Source organism: Tiliqua scincoides, chromosome 2 (genome assembly GCF_035046505.1).
Source record: "Tiliqua scincoides isolate rTilSci1 chromosome 2, rTilSci1.hap2, whole genome shotgun sequence".
NCBI classification, from domain to species: domain Eukaryota; kingdom Metazoa; phylum Chordata; class Lepidosauria; order Squamata; family Scincidae; genus Tiliqua; species Tiliqua scincoides.
Window position 1 is genome coordinate 35,314,185 of NC_089822.1, and position 21,829 is coordinate 35,336,013.

Here is a 21,829-nt window from a genome sequence, read left to right on the forward strand (position 1 = left end):
TGCTTTTGTCTTGAACATGATGTGATAGTGCAGTGGTTCTCAAACTTTTTAGCAGTGGGACCCACCTAAAAGGTTTCACTTTCCCAGCCACTCACAGCCTAATCCTGAGCTGCTCAGGGTGTGGGGCTGCAGCAGCACTGAAAATCAAGAATCAAGAGCCTCCAAGTTGGGCGATGAGCCTCCCAGAACACCTCCTCCCTGCTTTCCCTCCACCTCCCCCGCCCTGGAACGTCTCCCCCCCCTCCTCATGCCTCCATCTACCGCAGTGCTGCTTGGTGGTCTGCATGGCCGCTGAGCAGTGGCGCTGCAGTGTTTGCCCGGTGGTAGCCCAGGGTGCTGGCGCTAGGGCTTATGAGTGTGCCTTATGGCATGTTTGTGACAGGGTGCGCCAGTGGTGAGCCAGCGCGCCAAGCTCAGGATTGGGCTCTCAAGCCCTATGGCTATAATGGTGACTGGGCAGCAGTGGCAGATTGTTTAACCCTTCATGTGCATGGCCTAATCTGCATTGTCAGTTTCACGAACAACCCAAAATTGGGTCATGACCCACAGTTTGAGAGCCACTGCAATAGTGTATATATAAAGAACTGTAAGATATGTTACCACCATAAGGGCTCAGTCTACAGCATCTGTTGCTCAACTTCCTTTGAAAAGGAACTCCTACTGGTGCAACAGGATTGTAATTTAATACAGAATTGAATGGATTATCACATCCCATCATGTGTATCAAGAGTCGCATGTGACTCCGTCACTTCCAGTTGGATTGGTTGCATGTGTACAAATCCTAAGCAATTTTCCAGCACTGGCATAGCTGTGCCAATGGGATGTATGCTACATTCTGCAGTTGGGTGGCACTCACGGAGCCAACCTCAAAGTAAGGGAATATTTGTTCCCTTACCTCAGAGCTGCATTCCACTTATGTTGGAGCTGGAAATTGGGTTAGGATTGTGCCCTCATACATACAACATTGTTTCGTGCATGAAAATGATACTTGTCCGCTACATAACTTGTATATCCCTCATGAAGAAGGACATTTCCATGTCAAGGTGAAGTCTTTTGAAATATAATCAGTTATATAATCAGAAATATAATCAGTCATGGAGAAGACACTGTCAAGAATGCATCTAAAATGGTTCTATTCAGTGAAGTCATCCCAGGAAAGGGAAAAACTGCATGCTAAGATCTTATTAGAATTATTAAATATATTTGTCCAGATTTATTTGTTCAGGTGGTCTGGCTGGAGAACTGGACAGATTTCAAAGACAAACGCAGAGACGAGGTTATACCTTCTTAATAAATATTCAGATGTTCACATGGGTGCAGATGTTGCTGGAGTGATCTCTTACCAATTTAAGGTTTGGGAGCAAGCCAGGAGATCATGTATTCCCTTCTCCCCCACCATCATGTTTCTGGAGTCATTCTCCCCTCTGCTTACGTGTGGCTAAACATTACATCAGCAGTGTTAATCATGGTTAAGGCTAACTAGCTTTAGTGTTGAACCAGACTTTTTTTTGTGGTTGTCAAAAACTCTTTTATATAAAGATTAAGCAACGCTCTAGTCTTTCATTACAGGCACAACAGCTTATTTTCACTTGCACCATTATAATTTTTTTGGCCAGGGTTTGAAGCTGAATGGCGAACTAATGGATTTATTTTACCAGAAGTTGACTTTAAAATGCCAATACCAAAATGCGTCTAGGAATTGGTGTTGGCACTTGTCAACTGTTTATCTAGTTCAGTTAGTCCTGCTTTAGGTAGATGTTGAAAGTTAACAAGGTGCACAATGACCCCATACCTGACCTTTTTGTGTTAATATGTGTGGCAGACTTGTTAGCTGATATGCCCACTTTTAACTTCTCCCTACTGTCTTTGTCCATTCCACTTAGCGCAAAAAGTTGTTTATGTGCCAGGCACGAGGTCATATTGTTCCATGTAATTTCAATGGCTTCCTTTAAGATTCCTTTACAAGCTTAGTACTACTTTAGTACATTGATGCAATTCTCAGTGAAATTTAACTAAATAATAATTATGCATTAATGACTGTGAGTATTTGACAAGATGAATGAATATGGAATAGGAGGATGCTACTCATGTGTGGGTGTGATGTGAAAATCAATGGCAAACCTATTGTTGAGGGTGAGCTCTGCTTTGGAATGAGTACTCAGGGTGGGGGCAGCATGTGCTCTTCTCCTCTTCATGACAGAACCTCCTTTATTCTCTCCCTTCACCCCATTCTTTTCATTGACTTCTTGGACCATCACTCTGAATGCTGCTAAATCTCCCCCCCCCCATGGCAAGGGGGCTGCAAGCAAATGAAAGTAGCCATGTTTCTTAAGAGACTGAATACTTTGAATAATGACAACACTTGCTCCTGTCGAATATCAACAATGTGCATACACATCCAACTTTGTCTGTAGCACAAAGAGGAAGGTGAGAGTATGAATTGGCACCTTCTGCCTCATTTCCCTGTTCTTTCCCAGTTCTGAGTTCTGCTGCAAATGATCTGCCTGAATTTAAAGTTATATATAAATATAACTATTTATATAAATATATATAAATTTAAGTTTATATCTAGGTCAGACATTCTGGTTCACAATATAAGTCAATAGGAAACATTAGATCCCGTCTTGGGAGTGGTAGTTGCTGAAGATGATTTGCATGTTAACTTTTTCACTTTTACACAAATTAGGAAACGGATGTCTGCAGCATCTTGTGATGACTTGTAGGAGGACACAAACAAATCAGTGCGGCATTCACAGCCATAAAAACACTTGTGATTCTGTTCACTTTTAAGAAATACATGGAATATTTTTCCCCATCAGTCAGAGATTGAACTTTTTGGTTTTTTGGAAACAAAATTGGTAGGGTCCCTAAGAGGACATCTGAACTTGCCAGTCGACCTGTAGAAAATGCACTGAGCTGTTCACAACATGGTATCCCTCTGTCCTGCAACCCATAGCATTGGCATACTATAGAATACAGTGATCATATGGATGATCCACAGTTTTCTCTCTTGTCTCATTGGATGAAGTGTAAAAGCTTCCTAAAACAAATTAGGGTGCAATCCTAACCCCTTATATCAGTGCTTTCCAGCACTGACATAAGGGCAATGCAGCTCCAAGGTAAGGGAACAAACATTCCCTTATTTTGAGGAGGCCTCCATGAGTGACACCCAACAGCAGGATGCAGCACATGTCCCATTGGCACCACTATGCCAGGGCTGGAAAGCACTGACATAAGGGGTTAGGAGTTCTTTCTTTCTTTCTTTCTTTCTTTCTTTCTTTCTTTCTTTCTTTCTTTCTTTCTTTCTTTCTTTCTTTCTTTCTTTCTTTCTTTCTTTCTTTCTTTCTTTCTTTCTTTCTTTCTTTCTTTCTTTCTTTCTTTCTTTCTTTCTTTCTTTCTTTCTTTCTTTCTTTCTTTCTTTCTTTCTTTCTTTCTTTCTTTCTTTCTTTCTTTCTTTCTTTCTTTCTTTCTTTCTTTCTTTCTTTCTTTCTTTCTTTCTTTCTTTCTTGGTAATCTCTCAGGGCCTTTGGAAGTTTGGCAAATGGATGCCAGAAAGTTCTGGAAAGCTGGCAGAAAATGACATACTGCTTGAAGAAAAACCCCAGAAAGGCTTACTCACTTTGGTCCTCATTTGGTGGTGGCAAGAGCAATGAGCCTTAGTAAATGGTTCCCAAACTGTTGGGTCGCAGTCCACCAGGGGAATCGGAAAAAGGCCATTTCTCCTTAAGGGAAGCAGCCAAGAACTTGGCAGCAATGCATTCGCCATGATTGCGCTGCTGGGAAGGTAAGGGTTTTTCTCACTAACCTGGGGTTTGCTATGGCTCTCCAGAGGAGCTGGGAGCCTGTGACCCCCACTTCAGCCCTCCTAGTGCTTCAAAGTCCTGTGAAAAGGAAAAAAGAAAAAACACTTTCCCTTTCATAATGAAAACAAGGTGAGTTTTTTTTCCCTTTTTACAGAACTTTGGAGGCATGGGGAGGGGGGGGTAACAGGCTCCCCAGACCCTCCGGAGAGCCATAGTGACCCCCAACTAAGTTAGAAAAACCCTTACCTTTCCAGCAGCAGTGCAGTAGTAGTGATCATGTTGCTTCCCCCCTCCTCCACCCAAAGATCTACATAATTCTCAGACTCCAAGTAAAACTCCTGGCCTAAGTCATTGAGGCCATGGGTTGTTCACATATTATTCCCATCAAGTTTCCTATGCTTCCCTAGAAACAGAGGGAAAATGTGTGGCCAAAGTCTGACAGGCCTGGGTTGCTGCCAGAGCTGGGGGGAACCCACTGAGACACAAGTTATCAGGGGCCATCCACATGACCTAACACTTCCCAGCTCTTAAGACCCAAAGCATGTACTGAAACGTTTGTCAATCCGGTGTTAATTACTGGGATTTTTTTTTTTAAAATTATGGTATGCACATGCCATGAGTAAATCCAGCCCTTCAGACATCACTAGGAGGTGTTTGAAAACCTTGTAGGGAAATTGAATTTCAAATCATTCAGATAGGTTGGTGACTGCCAACTTTGATATCAGCAAAGCCTAACCAAGTAAACAGAAAAAAAAGTGGTTATTGTTTTTGGCATGTTTTCCACGAAACTTGGATGATTACCATGTTGCTTTTCAGGAACCTTTGCAAGCAGGTGGAGCGGTAATGGACTCCACGGGAACCATTCGTGTTATGGATTAAGCACTTAAAGCAACTCAGGGTTGTGCCTTGGGCCCCTTTCTCACAAGGGGGAGTTACTCGTGCCCTTTGGAAAATGCTGCTGATAATTAGTACTTTCTACAGCAGTGAGCTCACTCCCATTACCCAAGACTACTGCTTTATTAAAAGAGCAGGCTAGGCTCTGCAGTGAGATTGTGTCTCACCCCTGGAAACAGGCGTGGTGCCACGGTGAAACAGAGAGCTTATGCTCCTTTGGCTTTCCTTTCATAGAGGCACATTTCATATGTTTGTAATGCTGAACTTCAGGTTGCCAATGGAAGGAGGTAACGTTTTAAAAAAATTGTTATGCTAAACAAAGCTTTCTTTCTTTCTTTCTTTCTTTCTTTCTTTCTTTCTTTCTTTCTTTCTTTCTTTCTTTCTTTCTTTCTTCACCTTCACCTTCACCTTCACCTTCACCTTCACCTTCACCTTGCACAAATCTCTGGCTGTGCCCCTTTTGCTGAGGAAGGGGAGAGGAAAGGAAAAGCCCCCTGAGCCTCCAATGGAGGAAAGTTGCTTGTGAGAGTTAAATAAAACAAACAAACCAGCTTGAGAGTGCTGTAGGCAGACTGCAGACAAAAAGCCCGTTGTGCTGGAGTCCCACAGGATCCTTGAATAAAGGATTTTAAAACTTTGCAAATATTTTGATTTTCAGTGGGTACGGAGTCTATTTAAGATGCCCATTTGACCTACTCTGAGGAAAGGGAGGGGGAAACCTATTGCCATAATGACTTAAAATATATTGTTTAACGACAACATCATGTTCCCAGCTCAGATTAGTTAGGAGGCCTCTCACACAGGCTTTTGTTTGTATTTTTGCTTAGTGAAACAAGGTAGGCTATTACCTCTGAGAGTCATTACAGATGGCTTTGGCTGGAACACATATATTTAAAAAAAATAAAAGGCAAGAGCAGTTGGAAGAAATGACAAAATGGGAATTGGGTTTGGGTTTTTTTCCCCTTTTAATATGTCTGTGTGGGCACACATGAATCTCTTGTTTGTATTATGTTGTATACAAAGAACAGCTGTTTTGTATAGCCATTTTTAATGAAATGCTCAAGTTACATGCGCTCTTGAGCAGACTTCTCACCATGCTCATCCACAGAAAACTCTTTGAATTCACTTGAGTTTTATCCTAGGTTATCATCATTTCCTCAATACTTATGTAATGTAACACATGTAAAATAATAGGTGGCATCCATACAGTGTTTTCAAAGCAGTTTACAGATATTATCTCTATAGCCTTTCAGACAGTCTTGTAAAGCAGATCAGTATTACAGTTACTACATAAGAGGAGACTGACACTGAGAGGATATTAGAAGGCCTAAAATTCAAAGGAGTCTGAAAGCATCAGAGCAAGTCCAGTCCAAGACCTCCTGGCAAATGAAGTAGTGGGCCAAACCCTGCCCTCCTTACCTGCTGATGTGCCAGGCTCTGCTCCTCCACTCCTTGGCTCTGAAAATGAAAGTGAGGATGAATCAGAAGAGAAAGAGAAGCAAGGAAAATGCTGAGCTAGAGCATCTTTGATCAGAGATGTAGCCCACCACGGTCTTCTCCTCTACACTTTCTCTTTCCCTCTGTCCCCCTCTTCATTTGCCAGTCTAGTGAGTGGTAGGAGAGGAAGTGTAGGACAGGAGGAGCACTGGAGAGTGGGTGGACAGAGGTGAGCATTCCCTCCAATGCACTGCCTGAAGTGGCAGCCTCATGAATAGGCTGGCCCTGTCGGAGTGATAGGTTGACCAAAACAAATGGAAATTTGACAGCACCAATTTCAGAAGTATATCCTCTGAGTACCAAGCCCAAGCTGTGTGTTCCATGGTAGATGAAGCTGTAAACCCTTGTTGCTGCATATAACTGCAAAGTGTCAAGGAGACTGTGGTAAATGTGAATTAGCTGCACATTTGCTGGCTCCCAGTCCTCTGTGTGCCACATCATAGGAAAAAGTGGCTGGTGGGAAGGGGTTTGTGGAGGAGAGGGACAGCAGGCCCTAGGATATAACTTTATTCCAGGAGATACCTTAATTTATCAGAACACTCCATGCAAGAACTTGTGCTAGATCAGAACTAACTGGGATCAAACAGGCCACCTGTCTCTAACATTCAAGCCTAGGAAGGGATCGAAAAGATAAAGATGAACAAATTAAAGTTGCATCCATACAAGCTGGAGGTGTTGCTAGTAATGCTAGAACTCTCAGCCCTTAGAGGGAGCAGTTCTGCTTACAATTAATGGAGTTATGGTTTCCCCTTTTGAACAAATTTAGAGCCTGGACATTATATTAGATGAGTGATTGTGAACCTATGACACATGTTTCAACGATGTCTTTGGTGACACACCAGCTTTACACATGCCAGGTGTAATGGCAGCAGTAAGGATATGAGTGCAGTTAGTATATCAGTACACATGAGTGCAACTGATACTATCCCTGGTCCACTTCCCTCCCTGCCCTCTGCCCCAGCCAGGAGCACCCCAATTCCTCCTCACCCCCACCACTGTCACAACTACCTTTGTGGGTCCAGTGGCAGGCCTCCTGCTCTGCTGCCAGTTGCAGGATCACACTCAAAATGGCCACCAGCAGCACACTAATGCACACCACCGGAAGCCATTTTATGACAGCAGAAGTCTGTCATAAAGCCTTTCATGCACCAGCCCAGTTCTACATAGGATTGCGCCAACAATCTTAAAAAAAAAAAAAGAGGGACACAAGGGAGACCCTAACAAACATCCACTGGAAAAGGTGCTGTGCTAGAGGAAATGGGAACAGTTGCTCCCTTCATCCTCTGCTAATTATGAGACCACTGTTGGAAAAAAAAAAAGCCACTTTGTTCAGCTAACAGGGATTCCTCCAGTTCTGTACTTGCAGTTCTGTACTTGCAGAATGCAACACAAATGTCTGTAATTTATATTGTGATAGACTGTTCTTGAGCAATCAGAGAATGTTTATATATATACATTATATATGTATTATATATATATAATGTTTATATTATATAAACATATATAATTATATATATAATGATATATATATATAATGATATATATATATATATATATATATATATATATAATCACTGATCTAACAAAACAAATTGTTGCATAAACTTATATTCCGATTATTATATTTTGCTCTGAAAAGTCTCCCTCTTACAGTTCTCTTTTTCTTCCCCTTTCTTTCTCTATCCTGCCCAGAATTGGTAAGAGGCACATTCCATTAAATGCATGAAGTTCGTGGAATTGAATGGAAAGGTTGAAATTTATTTCCTTGGCATTTGTACTGGGCACGAAAAGGATAACATCTTTCTGGTGTCTTAAAGTTCTTTATGTTCATTTAAAATCAAGAATGGTTATTATCTTGATCCAGTAATGATTCAGCATTGCCATCTGCTGGATAGTTGTGGTGCCACTGAATAAGCATCTATTTTACCACTTAGCTGTCTAACCCATATCTTCTGTTTTAAGGTGAAAATAACTCTTAAAACACAACTTGATTTCTAGTTTGTTTGCAAGAGCTTATTGCGTGCATTTTGCAAAGCAGTTAGTTATTTTGTTACATCAAATTGGCGTTAGCTATATTTATTTTGTTTATTTATTTATTTACTTTTTATTCTAACCTTTCTCCTTAGAGCTCAGGGAAGCATCCATATTTCTTCCACATGGAAGATTTTTCAGGTGTCTGAGAATCAAGTGTTCTTGAGGCTCACATGTCACATCCACACTATTGAAACCACAAACTGGGAAGCTAATGGGATGTGTGTGGGTGACCCAGTCCAGAAAAATAACTTGCACTGTGGTGTGCTTCTCGTTTCTGGATCCACTTTCTTCCACTCCCTGCTTAAAACAAGTATGCAACCAGTACTGAGGGAAGCTGCTGTCCAAATGCAACCCTTGACTTGCCTTTTATATTACAGAGAATGGCATGTTTCAATCTGCACCTAGGTTAGGCCCAGCATAATGCAACCACCTCCATTCACTCTTTGCAGCCCCCAGCAGGGTGGTAGTGGTTACAAGCATTTATTGGTTGTGTTCTTTTCCCACCCACTTTGTGAGAACATCTGAAGTCCACACAAGTTGCTCAACACTCGCAGTCGGGATGGGAGAACGCCTGTGCTATGTTCTGTATTGTTTCACCATTTGCTGGATTAAGAAGGGACAGGGGCTGTAACGCAGGGGTGAGACAGGTTTTGCATGCAGAAGGTTTCTGTTTCAGTTCTTTACAACTCTGCATAGGCCTGGGAAGGATCCCTGTCTGAACCCCACTCCTAGTAAGTGTAGACAATACTCAGCTAGATAGGCCAATAGTCTGATCTGACATAAAGCGACTTCCTTTGTAATCTCTTCAAGTTTGTGGTGACATTTACACCAGTTTTTCTAGGCTGTTGCAACCATACAGGGCAGTCTGTCTATGTCTGAGATTCCCCGAGGATTGATGGGCTCAGTATGTGTGGAATTTAAATGTACATCTAAAACATAATGTGTGAATGAAACACACACATGATTGGAAACACATATGGCAGTGGTTTAGTCAGAAAAGCACGATAATAGAGAAGATTAAACACCCAATCCTATACAAGAATGACACATTGGATGATGAGCTGCTGGCGCAATGTCCACTAAACACGCCATCCTGCTGGAGAGGTTGGTCAAGAGAGGCAAGAATTACCTGACCATCTCAGCCACTGTATTGTTCCCTATGGAACTCTCAGAGTTATACCAGCTCTATTGCTGGCATAGCTCTCTGGAGCCACTGTAGCATGTCTGACCTGGAAAGGGGTTTCAAGATCCAGCAGCCATCAGCTCCACCTCATTCCACTCCACCCTTTCCCACTCCTCACCCCTTTCCCACCTCTCTTTCCCATGGAGAGTTCTGCTGGCAGTTGGTGTGCACTCCACTGCCAGTGGTGTGAGGCTATCTAGCTGCTGCACTGTTGTCCATGCAGCAGCCACCAGCAGAAGAGCTTCCACAATGGCAGGACCATCTTTGCTCTGGTGCACTTGGCAATATACCAACATTTCAGGGGCATAGAATTGAGCCATAATAGAGTAGCAGATCTGAGTAGCAGAGAGCCTTGTGAGGACACAAAGACAGGAAGATGTACATGTATAGAAAAAAAAAAGAGAACAGGCCAATGGAAAAGACAAGTGCTTTCTGTGGCTGATATAGAAATATTCTTTCTTGAATTAAGAAAAATGTCAAAGTGGCCCTCCAGCATTCTGACCTGCATGCTACTGAGCTAGATGGAATCTTTGGATAGTCCAGATGTTGTCACAATTCTGGGCTGTTTAACACTTTACACAGCAAGTAGATCTGATTAAGTTACAAATTCTACTTTTATCAAGGCGTTTGCTATCAACTTCAAAAAGATTGAAGTGTGTGCTTTAAAATCTTAGGGATGCACCTTTAGAAAGTGTAATATATGAACTGGTACTCATTCAAAGGTTTCTTCAAGGACTTCTCAAGGACAGAAACCATGTTGATGAGTTCACCATATTGCCTCCAAATCTGAAGAACTGACTTGAGGTAAATTCAGCCAAAACAGCTGGACAGCTAACAGGGCTTTTCTGAAAAGCATGGATCTGTAAATACACCACAAGTGAAATTCACCAGTGTGGGAAGCAGGCTCTCTAGATAACAACTTCTAAGAGCTTATCTGCCAAAACAGAAGAGTGTTTGCCAAAACACAAGGAGGATTGTGCTAAAGACAACATTGGTGAGCTATAATTAAACTCCAGTCGGCAATTGCTTAGCTTCAAGTACTTGGCAGAACTGAAGGGGAATTATTGGGCGTCTTCCTGACATATCTTTCTCCGGGTTTTATGATAGGCTCAAAAAAGTAATGAAAAGGATTTGCAGGGGGCAGTGGAGGAAGGAGAAAGAAAATGTCACTTCTCGTAATGAAACAGTTACAGATGCCGAAAACTAGGTGCATGCGCCTATGTGTTGGGTTTATTTCTAGTAAATAAGTCTCTGATCTTAACTATCGAGGGGATTATTGGCTTTTCACACAATGAATGACCCAGTAATTATGTGTTTGCATCAGCAGTTGATTTAGTTGAGGTTCACTACACACTGTTCCCCACTGGCTGTTTGGGAATGTGAAATCCAGGCTATCAATGCCCACTTGGTGGGCATTTCAGAGATAAAAAGGTTTGCTGTTTTCACTCAGGGCCTTTTGCATTGCTTAGATACTGCCCATGAGAGATTCACCCTGTCAACATTCAAACATCTAAAGAGCCACATGGATTGCTCATTAGTTACTCAACTATAACCAAGTCAACAGTAGAAAAGCTACACTTGTATATTTTGAATGAGTACCCTTACAGTTTTGTCTCCTTTGTCTTTGATGAATGACAAGGTTAGCAAGTAGCCAACAAAATTAACAAAGTTATTGTTGTTCATCTTGTTTCTTATGAATATCATTTCATTAAAGCAATGTCCATCTCTCTTGGCAGAGAATAGTAGTGTTTAGTAGAAGCCTAAATTTTGGAAGTAGATAACAATCAGAACCTAGTCATGTAACTAATAAGGAACTACTGCACGGTAAAACGACTTTGCCATGAAACAATCACAAATAGAAAAGATTTGATTGAGAAATATTTAATTGTCAGGGGTGTAGACTAAATTTTCTGTATTGCATCTTGCCAAGATAGAACTATGGGATATGTTGTTGATATGAGAGCCATAAACAATGTTATGCGAGCACTAGGCATTTGTGTTCATTTTCAACATGAATGGGAATAAACATGGATGTATCCTGCATGTTTTCACTGAAAATCACAGGGCTCAATCCTCTCCACCTTTCCCACACCAATGCAGCTGCAATGCAGCCCCAAGTCTTGGGTACAAACATTCCCTTACCTTGAGGAGGCCTCTGTGACTGCCCGCCCACCACAGGATGCAGCACACACCTTCTAATATTGGCTGCATCAGTGCTGGAAAGTTGAAGAATTGGGCCCTGCATCTGAATTTCACTCCCAAAGCCTTTCTGCTGCATCAGAGTAATCACCAATATGAAGAGTGCCAAATCTCCAGCCTTAAGGTCCTGTGACAAAGAGAAGTTCAGGAGCATAGTGGAAGATGAAACCCCATCTTCTCTCCATAGTGGTGTTTATAATCTCTTCCCTTCTGCTGCTGCCGCCTGAATGCTTCAGTTAGTGGGAAAATGTTAAGGTTGGCTTCATTGTGTTCAATTGCTGACCATTCATTGCTAAAAATCTTTCCAGATACCTGACCTTAAAGGTACTAGTGCTAACTGAACTGGTGTCTATGAACTGTAATTTGCCTGTGCCAGTTAAATCTGTTTTTCACCTATATTAGTAAAATGGCAGCCTGACTCATTGTCTCTATAGGAATCTATTTGTGTTGTGCCATATTTTAGTTCAGTCTCGTGAGAGCAGTTCTTGAAGGCTTATCTCCCAATTTGAGTAAGTTGCCTAAAATAGGAATTGAACCATTTCAGCGTGTGTGAAGTGGAGAGTTATGAAAAGCAGTTCGTAAGTCTGGAACCGCCTACATTAAGTGGTTCTGTCATTAGCAAAAACAGCAATGTAAGGCTTACAAGGCCAAAGTAAACATGCACAGTGACAATATCAGATGTGAGAAGCAACAGCATGTCACCACGCCTGGGGATAACTTGCAAACTTGCGAAACCATGGAGTTCGTTTCATGAGGCCGAAGGCCCTTGCCAACAAGGCACATGAGCCAGAGCTCTCAGTTATTGTTGCCGGTCACATACAACTTCCTTGAAATGCCTTGAATCTTTGCTTAATCATGTGCAACATGTTGAAGTCATAAGTACTTATACATTTCTGCAGAATTGAACACGTGCATAACCAGCTAGCATTTGGAGATGCTCGTATGAGCATTTGGGCAAGGCTTTAAAGGCTGATTCCGCAGTGACTGAAGTCAGTTACTTGTTTTGGATGAGATTTGCAAAGTAAGTTCTGGCTCTGATGTTGTTTTGGAAGTTTTTCATCTGAGTAGGACTCAAGTGAGTTCATTTGTTGTGTTGTGCTAACATAATTGTTAGGGCCAATTTCACATTCATAAAAATCGTTCGGCAGAGCATCCTCCATAACAAGCCCTTTCAATTTCAGAGTGCAGGTGTGGGATTGCACAATTGAATGTTTGGCTGATCTTATAGCGTCCTTGGGCACAGAAAAGCACGTATGTGTAGAGGAAACCTCTTGTGCATGCCAAACGGACATCATTCCAAAGTTTAAGGATGGAGGAGCAAGCCTTAGATAATGTATATTGTTAGACACTGCTACACTCTGTGGATTTGCTTAGTATTTGTTTTCGAATAGAGATCAGCACATATAAAGTGGCTAATGATAAATTAGTGAGGCCTTCTGCAGCAGGTGTTCACACTTAAGCCGATTCAAATTACAGCCACGTGAAGGAGTGCAGCTCCACAGTGCAAACTGTTTCTGTAATTGTAGAAGGCATTGTTGAAATCACTTGACTCAATGAAACCACTTCAAACAGCTTGCTGCATGGTTTTATTTCCTGTAGGTTCCTTCTTGAGCAGTGACCCACATGGGTGCCTGGATACGTATGCAAATTTAGTCAAAGCCAGACATGACATTAGTATTTTAATCACATCGCTGACTTTAGCTTGCTTGTTTTTCCCCCCCTCTAAAAATAGCATGCAACTCCCCCCCCCCACTTTGGATTGGAACTGTAATGGGGGAATTAGGGCTTTAAGCCTACCTCCATCATGATCCCAATGTGGATCCTTGCTTCTGCATGCTGTTTGCTATGTAATAAAAGCTTACCTTGTAGCCAGGATTTGCATTTAACATATCTTGAACCCATTGGCAAAGCTGCACAGATTTCAGTGTTGTGTTGCATCTCAAATATATTCCGTGGGCCTTACTCATAGGAAAATATGAAAAGGCTTACAGTCCCAGTCTTTCAGCAATGTTTTATTAGTTGGTACTGGCTCTACTTTTAATAGTAGAATTTAGAGTGTTGCCATTCACTTGCTTAGATAATTAAAATATTGGGATTGATCACAGAAAAGTATGGGAAACCTTTAAATATTATATTCAACTTTTCTACAGCCTCAGTGTGTAAGCGCCACATTTGTGTGGCTCATTAACTTTATTACTAAAATGTGCTCGGAAAGATGCTGTCTGTGGATTACTTTATAAAGAATTAAAACAAAACAATTTGGTCTTTTTATAAGCACATAAGTGAACTAGCTTCAAGATGTAAGCACTGACATTAAATAAAAGTACTTGCAAACTGTATCATTTTGACCATTTAAGGGATGAATTTGCTAGTAAGTGCCTGGAATTTATAGGAATTCTTGCCCTCTTAGAAACTTATTTTTATCCTCTAATTATACATGCAATGACAAATTTGTGCGCCGAAAAGAATGGCTGAAAAGGTTATTTAAGCATTCCTTTCTCCTCCTCCCTCTTTTGGTTGTACTGTTTAAAATAAGAAACGACAGGAAGGATAGTACTGAAACACCTACTGAAACACTGGAACAGAGTGATTTCTGTTGTGATTTCTATACAGTGAGACAGTATAGAGTATAGTGAGACAATATACGTGACAGGTGAGTATGTAGAACACAACCAGGAATGCTAATGACAAGTGTCTTTTTCCTATTTCAGGCATTTTGTGTACTATGCATTCATGGATAGGGTAGGGTAGTGGACTTTGCTAGCCCTGCCCCCCTGACCTCCACAGAGTCATTCAACCCTTATAAATAGATCCTACATGCATAGACGTGCCTGTTCACAGGTTCAGGTGAATTCATTCGGTATGGAAAACACATGAACGGTCCTGGTATGAAGTTTTCAGACAGCACCACATAATGTGATCCTATAGTCATCCTTATGAGTATCTTGAGAACCTCAGAGTTTGGTTTTTTTTTTTAATAAATAAAGCTGTTTCACCAATCCAGACCAATCCAGAGATTAAAATAAAAAATGTGGTGGCAATGAGTTTTATCCAAAGAACTGCATGAATAGTTCCATGTGCCCAAGGGAGGCCCAAACTTATGTTTCATGAACTCACTCTCCCCATCCCATGCTCACATGTTGTATGGCAAACCTCTTTTGAAATGAAGGGAACTTTGAAAAGCAGTTTGCAACATGGCATAGGGATGTGCATCTCAAATCGGAGTCAGAACTTTCACTGAACGTGCCTGGGCCCTTGTTCCTGCCTAAATAGTTCTGGATTCCCCTCCCCCCCAAAAGTTTCAAAAATCTAGACATCTAAACCAAGCAATTCTCAAGCTCACCACCTTTGCAAATCTCCTTCTAATCTGATTATTCTGCTCATGAGCTTGAACATCTGACTTGCTGTGAGTCATATATCTGTCATATATGCTGTGAGTCATATACGTATCTGGGCATAGTTCACTTTCTCCTGAATTTCACGGCCAACACTGAATTTGGTTCCTCTTGCAGTGCAATCCTATGCACATCTAGTTAGTCCCAGAGTGTTCAGTGGAGCTTACTCTCAGGAAAGGGTGCATAGGACTGCAGCCTCAATCATGGATTCTGTTTTTGTTTTTTGTTTTCCCCTGCAGCAATATGAAAACTGGAGACCAAACCAGCCCGACAGTTTCTTTTCTTCTGGGGAAGATTGTGTTGTTATAATTTGGCATGAGAATGGCCAGTGGAATGATGTACCCTGCAATTATCATCTCACTTACACTTGCAAGAAAGGAACAGGTAAGGAATTGCTGAGTTGAAATCACCAATTGCCATCTGAAGGGCAGAATAGCTCCATCTTTTTCAAACATCTAAATGCAATCCTACACTTACCTGAGAGCAGGTCCCATTGAACTCAGTGGTATTGCTTCTGAGTAGACATGCATAAGATTGTGCTGCAAATAACCTATGTCTCAATCCGACCCAACTTTCCAGCACTGATACAGCTCTGCCAATGGGGTTTGCACTGCCTTCTACGATGGGGGGAGGGCCTCTATCTCCTCAAGGAACATTTGTTCCCTTATCTTGTGGCTGCATTGGTGCTAGAAAGTTGGATAGGATTGGGCCCCTAATAAGTATAAATCTAGATGTTTGAAGAGTGGCAAACTGTACTATAGGCTGGAGCTAGTCCTTGTTTTATGAAATCCTTATTGAAATTATACTGAAACAAATGCATAAATGGCAATAATTATTCTTTTTTCAGTTTTGGATTTCTTGCAGCTTTATGTTACAGCTGTTTAAGAGAAAAATCTGTTCCTTGCTTTTGTTTTTCTCCAAAAATAATTTTGTTTTTCTCCAAGATGTTGCCAATGCTATAAAATGGAAAGGAGTAAAATCAATACTAACTGTATTTTTTTTCTGGCTCACAAAGGTTAGATCATGCTATCCTGGCAAATTTCTAGAACTTCTCCTGTCTAAAAAGAACAGAAATGAAAAATGGCTATTCACACAGCTAGTTTCTGGTGTGACATACTGCAATACTGTGAAATTCACTGATTGATTTGCCAGTGCAAGTATTGATAAGCTTAGTCTGAATTCATGACACAAGTCATTTGATGTGTCCCAAAATCAGCTATAGCCCCAGATCTTATGGCAATAGCCCTGATATTGTTGGGGGGGGGGGATCAAGTAATGTATCAATTAATAAGTTCATGTATGCTTTAATCTAAGCTACGTGTTTCTAAAGTTAATTAATATACGAAGCATAACTTTCAGAATCCTGAAGATTTTTCATGAAAGCTTTTTGAAAATGGTTCCAACTGGATAAATAGTAGGTTCAATCCAGAAAAGATTTTTTACTCACAGTTGATATTCTTCAGACTACAGCATTTTGGAAATGAAGAGTATGGTCCTGATCCTCCTCTCCTTTTGTCAGTCTCTCTGAAAATTACTGAAAATCTCACATGAATAGTGATTTTTTTTTTAACCTTTTTTTTGGAAGCTGATGATACTGACTATAAACTTGTATTTGTACTTTCAGTTGCCTGTGGTCAACCTCCAGTGGTAGAAAATGCAAAGACTTTTGGGAAGATGAAACCTCGTTATGAAATTAACTCATTGATCAGATATCACTGCAAGGATGGTTTCATCCAACGCCATGTTCCAATCATCCGATGCCAAGGAAATGGGCAATGGGATTTGCCTAAAATTACCTGCATGACTCGTGAGTTGCCTTTGCAAAGGAATTTATGATTACTGAGGTTCAATTCAGATATTTATCAGGGTAGCAAAGAATTTTTGCCTGGTGGAGAAGAGATGCATCCTCTTCACTCAGCCATATAGAGAACATTGTTTGATGCAGGTGCTCCACACAGATGCCTGATCACTCTGCTATTCAATTCCTCCCCCCCCCTTTTTTTTGAAGTGGTGGGGCAATTACACAAATTGAATATCTGCACATCTGGGTGTCTGCCTGGGAGCACCTATATCACATTTTCATAGTGGAGGGAAGGGAGTTATAGAATCATACTGGAAGTGACCTACAGGATCATAGAGTCCAACCCCTTGCCATCGCAGACCACAACTACAGTATATCAGATAGATGGCTATCAAGCCTCAGCTTAAAGACCTCCAGTGATGGAGACAGACTACTGCACTGCCGGTTTAAACCTATTTCTCCTGGCTCTACCCAGTGGAGAATAAAAAGCAAATCCATTCCATCTTCCACAAGACAGCCCTTCAGGTATTTATAGACAGTTACCTTGTTCTCTCTCAACCATCTTTTCTCCAGATAGAACATGCCCAGCTTCTTCAACCTGTCTTCATAGGACATGGTCTCCATATCCCCCACCATCCTGGTTGCCTTTCTCTGGAGCTGCTGCAGTTAATAAATAAAATAATAAAACTTTATTTTTATCCCGCCCTTCTCCCCAGAGGGACCCAGGGCGGCTTACAACATATTAAAAAAGACAAACAAAAAACAACAGATTAAAACATAATTTAACAGATAAAAACATTAAAAACACATTAAGAGAAACCATAAAAACAGTAATCAGATAAAAGTCAGAATAAAAAGAGCATAAAACAGCAGTTCAAGGAGGAATCACACCTGTAAGAAACTAAAAAATGTATAAAAGATGTTAAAAAGGCCATAGAGTCAGAAGGCTTGTGTAAACAACAAGTCTTCAGGCCTCGCCGAAAAGTCTCGAGGGAGGGAGCCATTCTCAAGTCAAGGGGAAGGAAGTTCCACAACGTTGGTGCCACTACTGAGAAGGCCCTATTTCTTGCCGCCGCCCCACGTACCACTTTAGGTGGCGGCACATGCAAAAAGGCCTTCTCTGATGACCTGAGAGGACGAGCCGGATTGTACGGGAGTAGGCGATCTCTAAGATAGCCTGGCCCAGAGCAGTATAGGGCTTTAAAGGTCAAGACCAGCACCTTGAATTGGGCCCGGAAACGAATGGACAGCCAATGTAGCCCCCGGAGAAGCAGACTGACAGAGTCAAACCGCCTAGCTCCAGTGACCACACGGGCCGCGGCATTCTGCACTAATTGCAGTTTCCGAACCGTCTTCAGGGGCAGCCCCACATAAAGCGTGTTACAATAATCTAACCTCGATGTCACCGTAGCATGGATCACCGTGGCCAGGTCTGCACGATCCAAGTACGGCTGCAGCTGGCGCACCAGCCGAAGCTGCGCGAAGGCCCCCCTGGCCACAGCCGCCACCTGGGAGTCCAGGAGCAGCTGCGAGTCCAGGTGGACCCCCAAGCTGCGGACCTGCTCCTTCAGAGGGAGTGCAACCCCATTCAGAGCAAGCCGATAATCCAGCACCTGCATCAAGGATTTCCAAACCAGGAGAGCCTCTGTCTTATCCGGATTTAATTTCAGCTTGTTAGCCCCCATCCAGATCCTCACTGCTTCCAGACAGCACTCCAGGCCCTCAACCGCCACCCTGGAGTCTGGAGGAAAGGAGAGATAGAGCTGGGTGTCATCAGCATATTGATGACACCCCACTCCAAACCCCCGGATGACCTCTCCCAGTGGTTTCATGTAGATATTAAATAGCATGGGGGACAGAATTGAACCCTGTGGCACCCCGCACTTCAAGAGCCAGGGTGTCGAACAGGCATCCCCCAGCACCACCATCTGGGACCGACCCTCCAAGTAGGAGCGGAATCACCGCAAAACGGTGCCTCCAACTCCCAACTCGGCCAGTCGGCCCAAAAGGATACCATGGTCGATGGTATCGAAAGCCGCCGAGAGGTCCAGCAGGACCAACAGGGACGCATTCCCCCTGTCCAGTCCTCGGCGTAGGTCATCCACCAAGGCGTCCAAGGCAGTTTCCACCCCAAAGCCCGGCCTGAAACCAGATTGAAAAGGGTCCAGATAATCCACTTCATCCAAGGCCCTCTGGAGTTGGACCGCCACCACCCGCTCGATTACCTTGCCCAGAAACAGGATGTTGGAGACTGGCCGGTAGTTATTCAGCACAGTAGAATCCAGGGAGGGCTTCTTCAGGAGGGGGCGAACCACCGCCCGCTTCAAAGTGAGCGGCAATGTCCCCTCCACCAAGGAAGAGTTGACCACCCTCCCCGTCCACTCAGCCAGTCCACCCTGGGCCGCTCTTATCAGCCAAGCTGGGCAAGGATCAAACAGGCAGGCAGACGGTCTCACACTCCAAAGGAGTCTGTCCACATCCTCAGGCTGCACAAGCTGAAAAGAATCCCACAACACTGGACAAGCAGTTGCCAAGGGGACATCGTCAGACATTGTTAATGTGGCATCTAAGTCGTGACGAATACGATCGATTTTATCTGCGAAACGTTGCGCAAACACGTCACAGTGGCTGCCCATGTATTCTTCCTGATCTACTGGAGGGGCCTGATGGAGGAGGCCCCGCACCACATGGAACAGCTCTGCCGGACGGCTATCAGCAGACACAATGGTAGCAGAGAAGAATGACCTCTTCGCTGCTACCACTGCCACGGAGTAGGCTCTGTAATGAGCTCTACTCCGTGTCCGATTGAATTCATCACGAGTTTTCTGCCACCATCGCTCAGTTTGTCAAGATCCCTCTTAAACTGTGGTGCCCAGAACAGGACACAGTATTCTAGGTGGGATCTGACTAAAGCAGAATAGAGTGGTGCCATGACTCATCTCAGTCTCAACACTATGCCTCAGTTGATGCAACCTAGAATTGCATTAGTCTTCTTTGCCATCATGTCTCACACTCAGCTCATGTGTAGCTTACTGCCCGCTAAAGCTCCTAGACCTTTTCCAGACATAGTATTGCTCAGGCAAGTATCCCATCTTATCTATGTGTGTCTGGTGTTTCCTACCCAAATTCAAAATGTCCTTGTGCATTTTGTTTGCATTTCCCCAATCTTTCAATCCTGTCAAGATAATCCTAGATCCTGTTCCTGTTTCCAAAGGTATTAACTACCCCTGCCAGTATGGAATCATCTACAGATTTGATGATTGTCCTCTCTACTCCCACATCCAGGTCATTTATAATTGGGCTCAAGACAGAGCCCTGAGGCACTCCACTCATCATTTCCCTCTAGGTCAACAAAGAGCTGTTGACAAGCACTCACTGAGTGCAATTTGTCAGCCTGTCATGGATCTACCTCACAGTAGCATCACCTAGACCACATCCCCTCAGTGTGTCCACCAAGATGTGGTGGAGAACTTGTCAAAAGTAAAAGTGCTTGCTTTTCCATCAGATTAAAATTCTCACTGGGTTAGGAGCCAGCTGAAACAACCCAGCAGATACAATACATTGCATCCATTCATCCAGCTTGTTGTTTTGTGCTCACGTTTATAAAACCTTTTCTTCTTTTCTTTTTCTTTTATTTTCAGCATCCTCATTCCAAAGGACTTATTCTAAGAAATATTATTATAAACATTCTTCACCAGGAAAGGGAAACTCATTAAACTCATCAAAACATTTTCATCGTTGGATCAGGACATGGCAGGATTCAAGGCGTTGAACACACTTCTGGTGAAAGCGGGATGTTCGCTGTGCCAGCCAAAGTCCTAAATTACTGTGCCTTTTTCTATCAATTATAGGAGTATTATCAAACATTTTTGGAAACTTAAGGACCTCAGTACTCTCAACACATATCAGTGGTTGCTACAAATGAAAATTTTGAAAAGGGAGCATTTCCAGCCTGTCTAGTATGTTAATTTCTATATGTCATTGGTGAGAAGCCATTTGATTATCGATACCAGTGTCCTATAATAATTAAACTGTTCCATTTTAGCACCAATGATAATGTAAATAAGATGATTTAATGGTGTTTAAATGTGTGTTGTGTTCAAAATCTTGTATATACAATGAAGCGTCACTCATTAAGTTCAGGCTTATTTATAGCTATTTGGCCTCAGAGGTCTTTCATCATTTATTTCATTTGTCTTGAGGTACTTCACCAGGCTGGAAATAGTTTTAAATTGCTGTCTGCTCTCTTTTTGTAAACGTGGGAGGAAATGGCTAGCACAAGCGGAAGATGAACAATTAATGCAGGATCTTGCTTTACAAACATGGCTGTTTCCCACCGGAGGTCCGCGTAGAACCATGTGATGCAAACCTTACTTAAGGAGTACAACCAGCAGACAGAACCATGAACTGCATTTTCAGGGGCCTCCATGTGGAAGTTGACTTCTGCCCTTTCCAGCTTCAGCATCGACCCAAAGGGACTTGCCTGGCGGACTTTTTTTTCTTTTGAATGACAAGGAGGGCCTGTAGGAATAAAAAGTGCTAATACAATAAATCTCAACCAGGGCCACTTTTTAAAAGATGACTTTTACAACACTAATTGTGGGTCTATGTTACAGCTCTCTGCATTTTGAGATAGAGATAGGTAGACCTACTTTTTTTGTAAAAATAAAATAAAATAAAAAAGTAAATAATTTTGTATATATAAATATATATAACCATTTTTAATCCTTTTATAAAGTAATGAATGTTTGTGTATGAATGCTGCAGCTGTGAAGCGTACATAAATAAATGAAGTAAGCCATACTGAGATAATTTATTGGATGTTCTCTTTATCTTGAAATAGCTTGGTGGCTCATTTGTTAGCCACCAAACTCACCTGATACATTTGGAAGAAGCAGCTTCAGATGTTTTTGACTTGAGAAAATTTTCTAATAAATGGGATCATTTGTCTGTGATGACATGAGAGAGAGCTGTGTGACTTGTATACAAATCAGCATCTTCACTTGTGAATAATATTTGTGTC

General features: G+C 42.2%; 1 protein-coding gene across 2 annotated transcripts in view; it reads left to right on the forward strand.

Moving 5' to 3' along the window:
• Window positions 1-21,618, forward strand: part of VCAN (versican) — a 155,448-nt gene extending 133,830 nt beyond the window's left edge. For both annotated transcript variants that reach the window (XM_066613940.1, XM_066613941.1), the window contains exons 13-15: window positions 15,245-15,389; window positions 16,630-16,812; window positions 20,448-21,618. In XM_066613940.1, coding sequence (XP_066470037.1) covers window positions 15,245-15,389; window positions 16,630-16,812; window positions 20,448-20,578 — 459 coding nt within the window. In that variant the 3' untranslated portion in view covers window positions 20,579-21,618. The remainder of the gene's footprint in view (window positions 1-15,244; window positions 15,390-16,629; window positions 16,813-20,447) is intronic.
• Window positions 21,619-21,829: the final 211 nt, after the last annotated feature.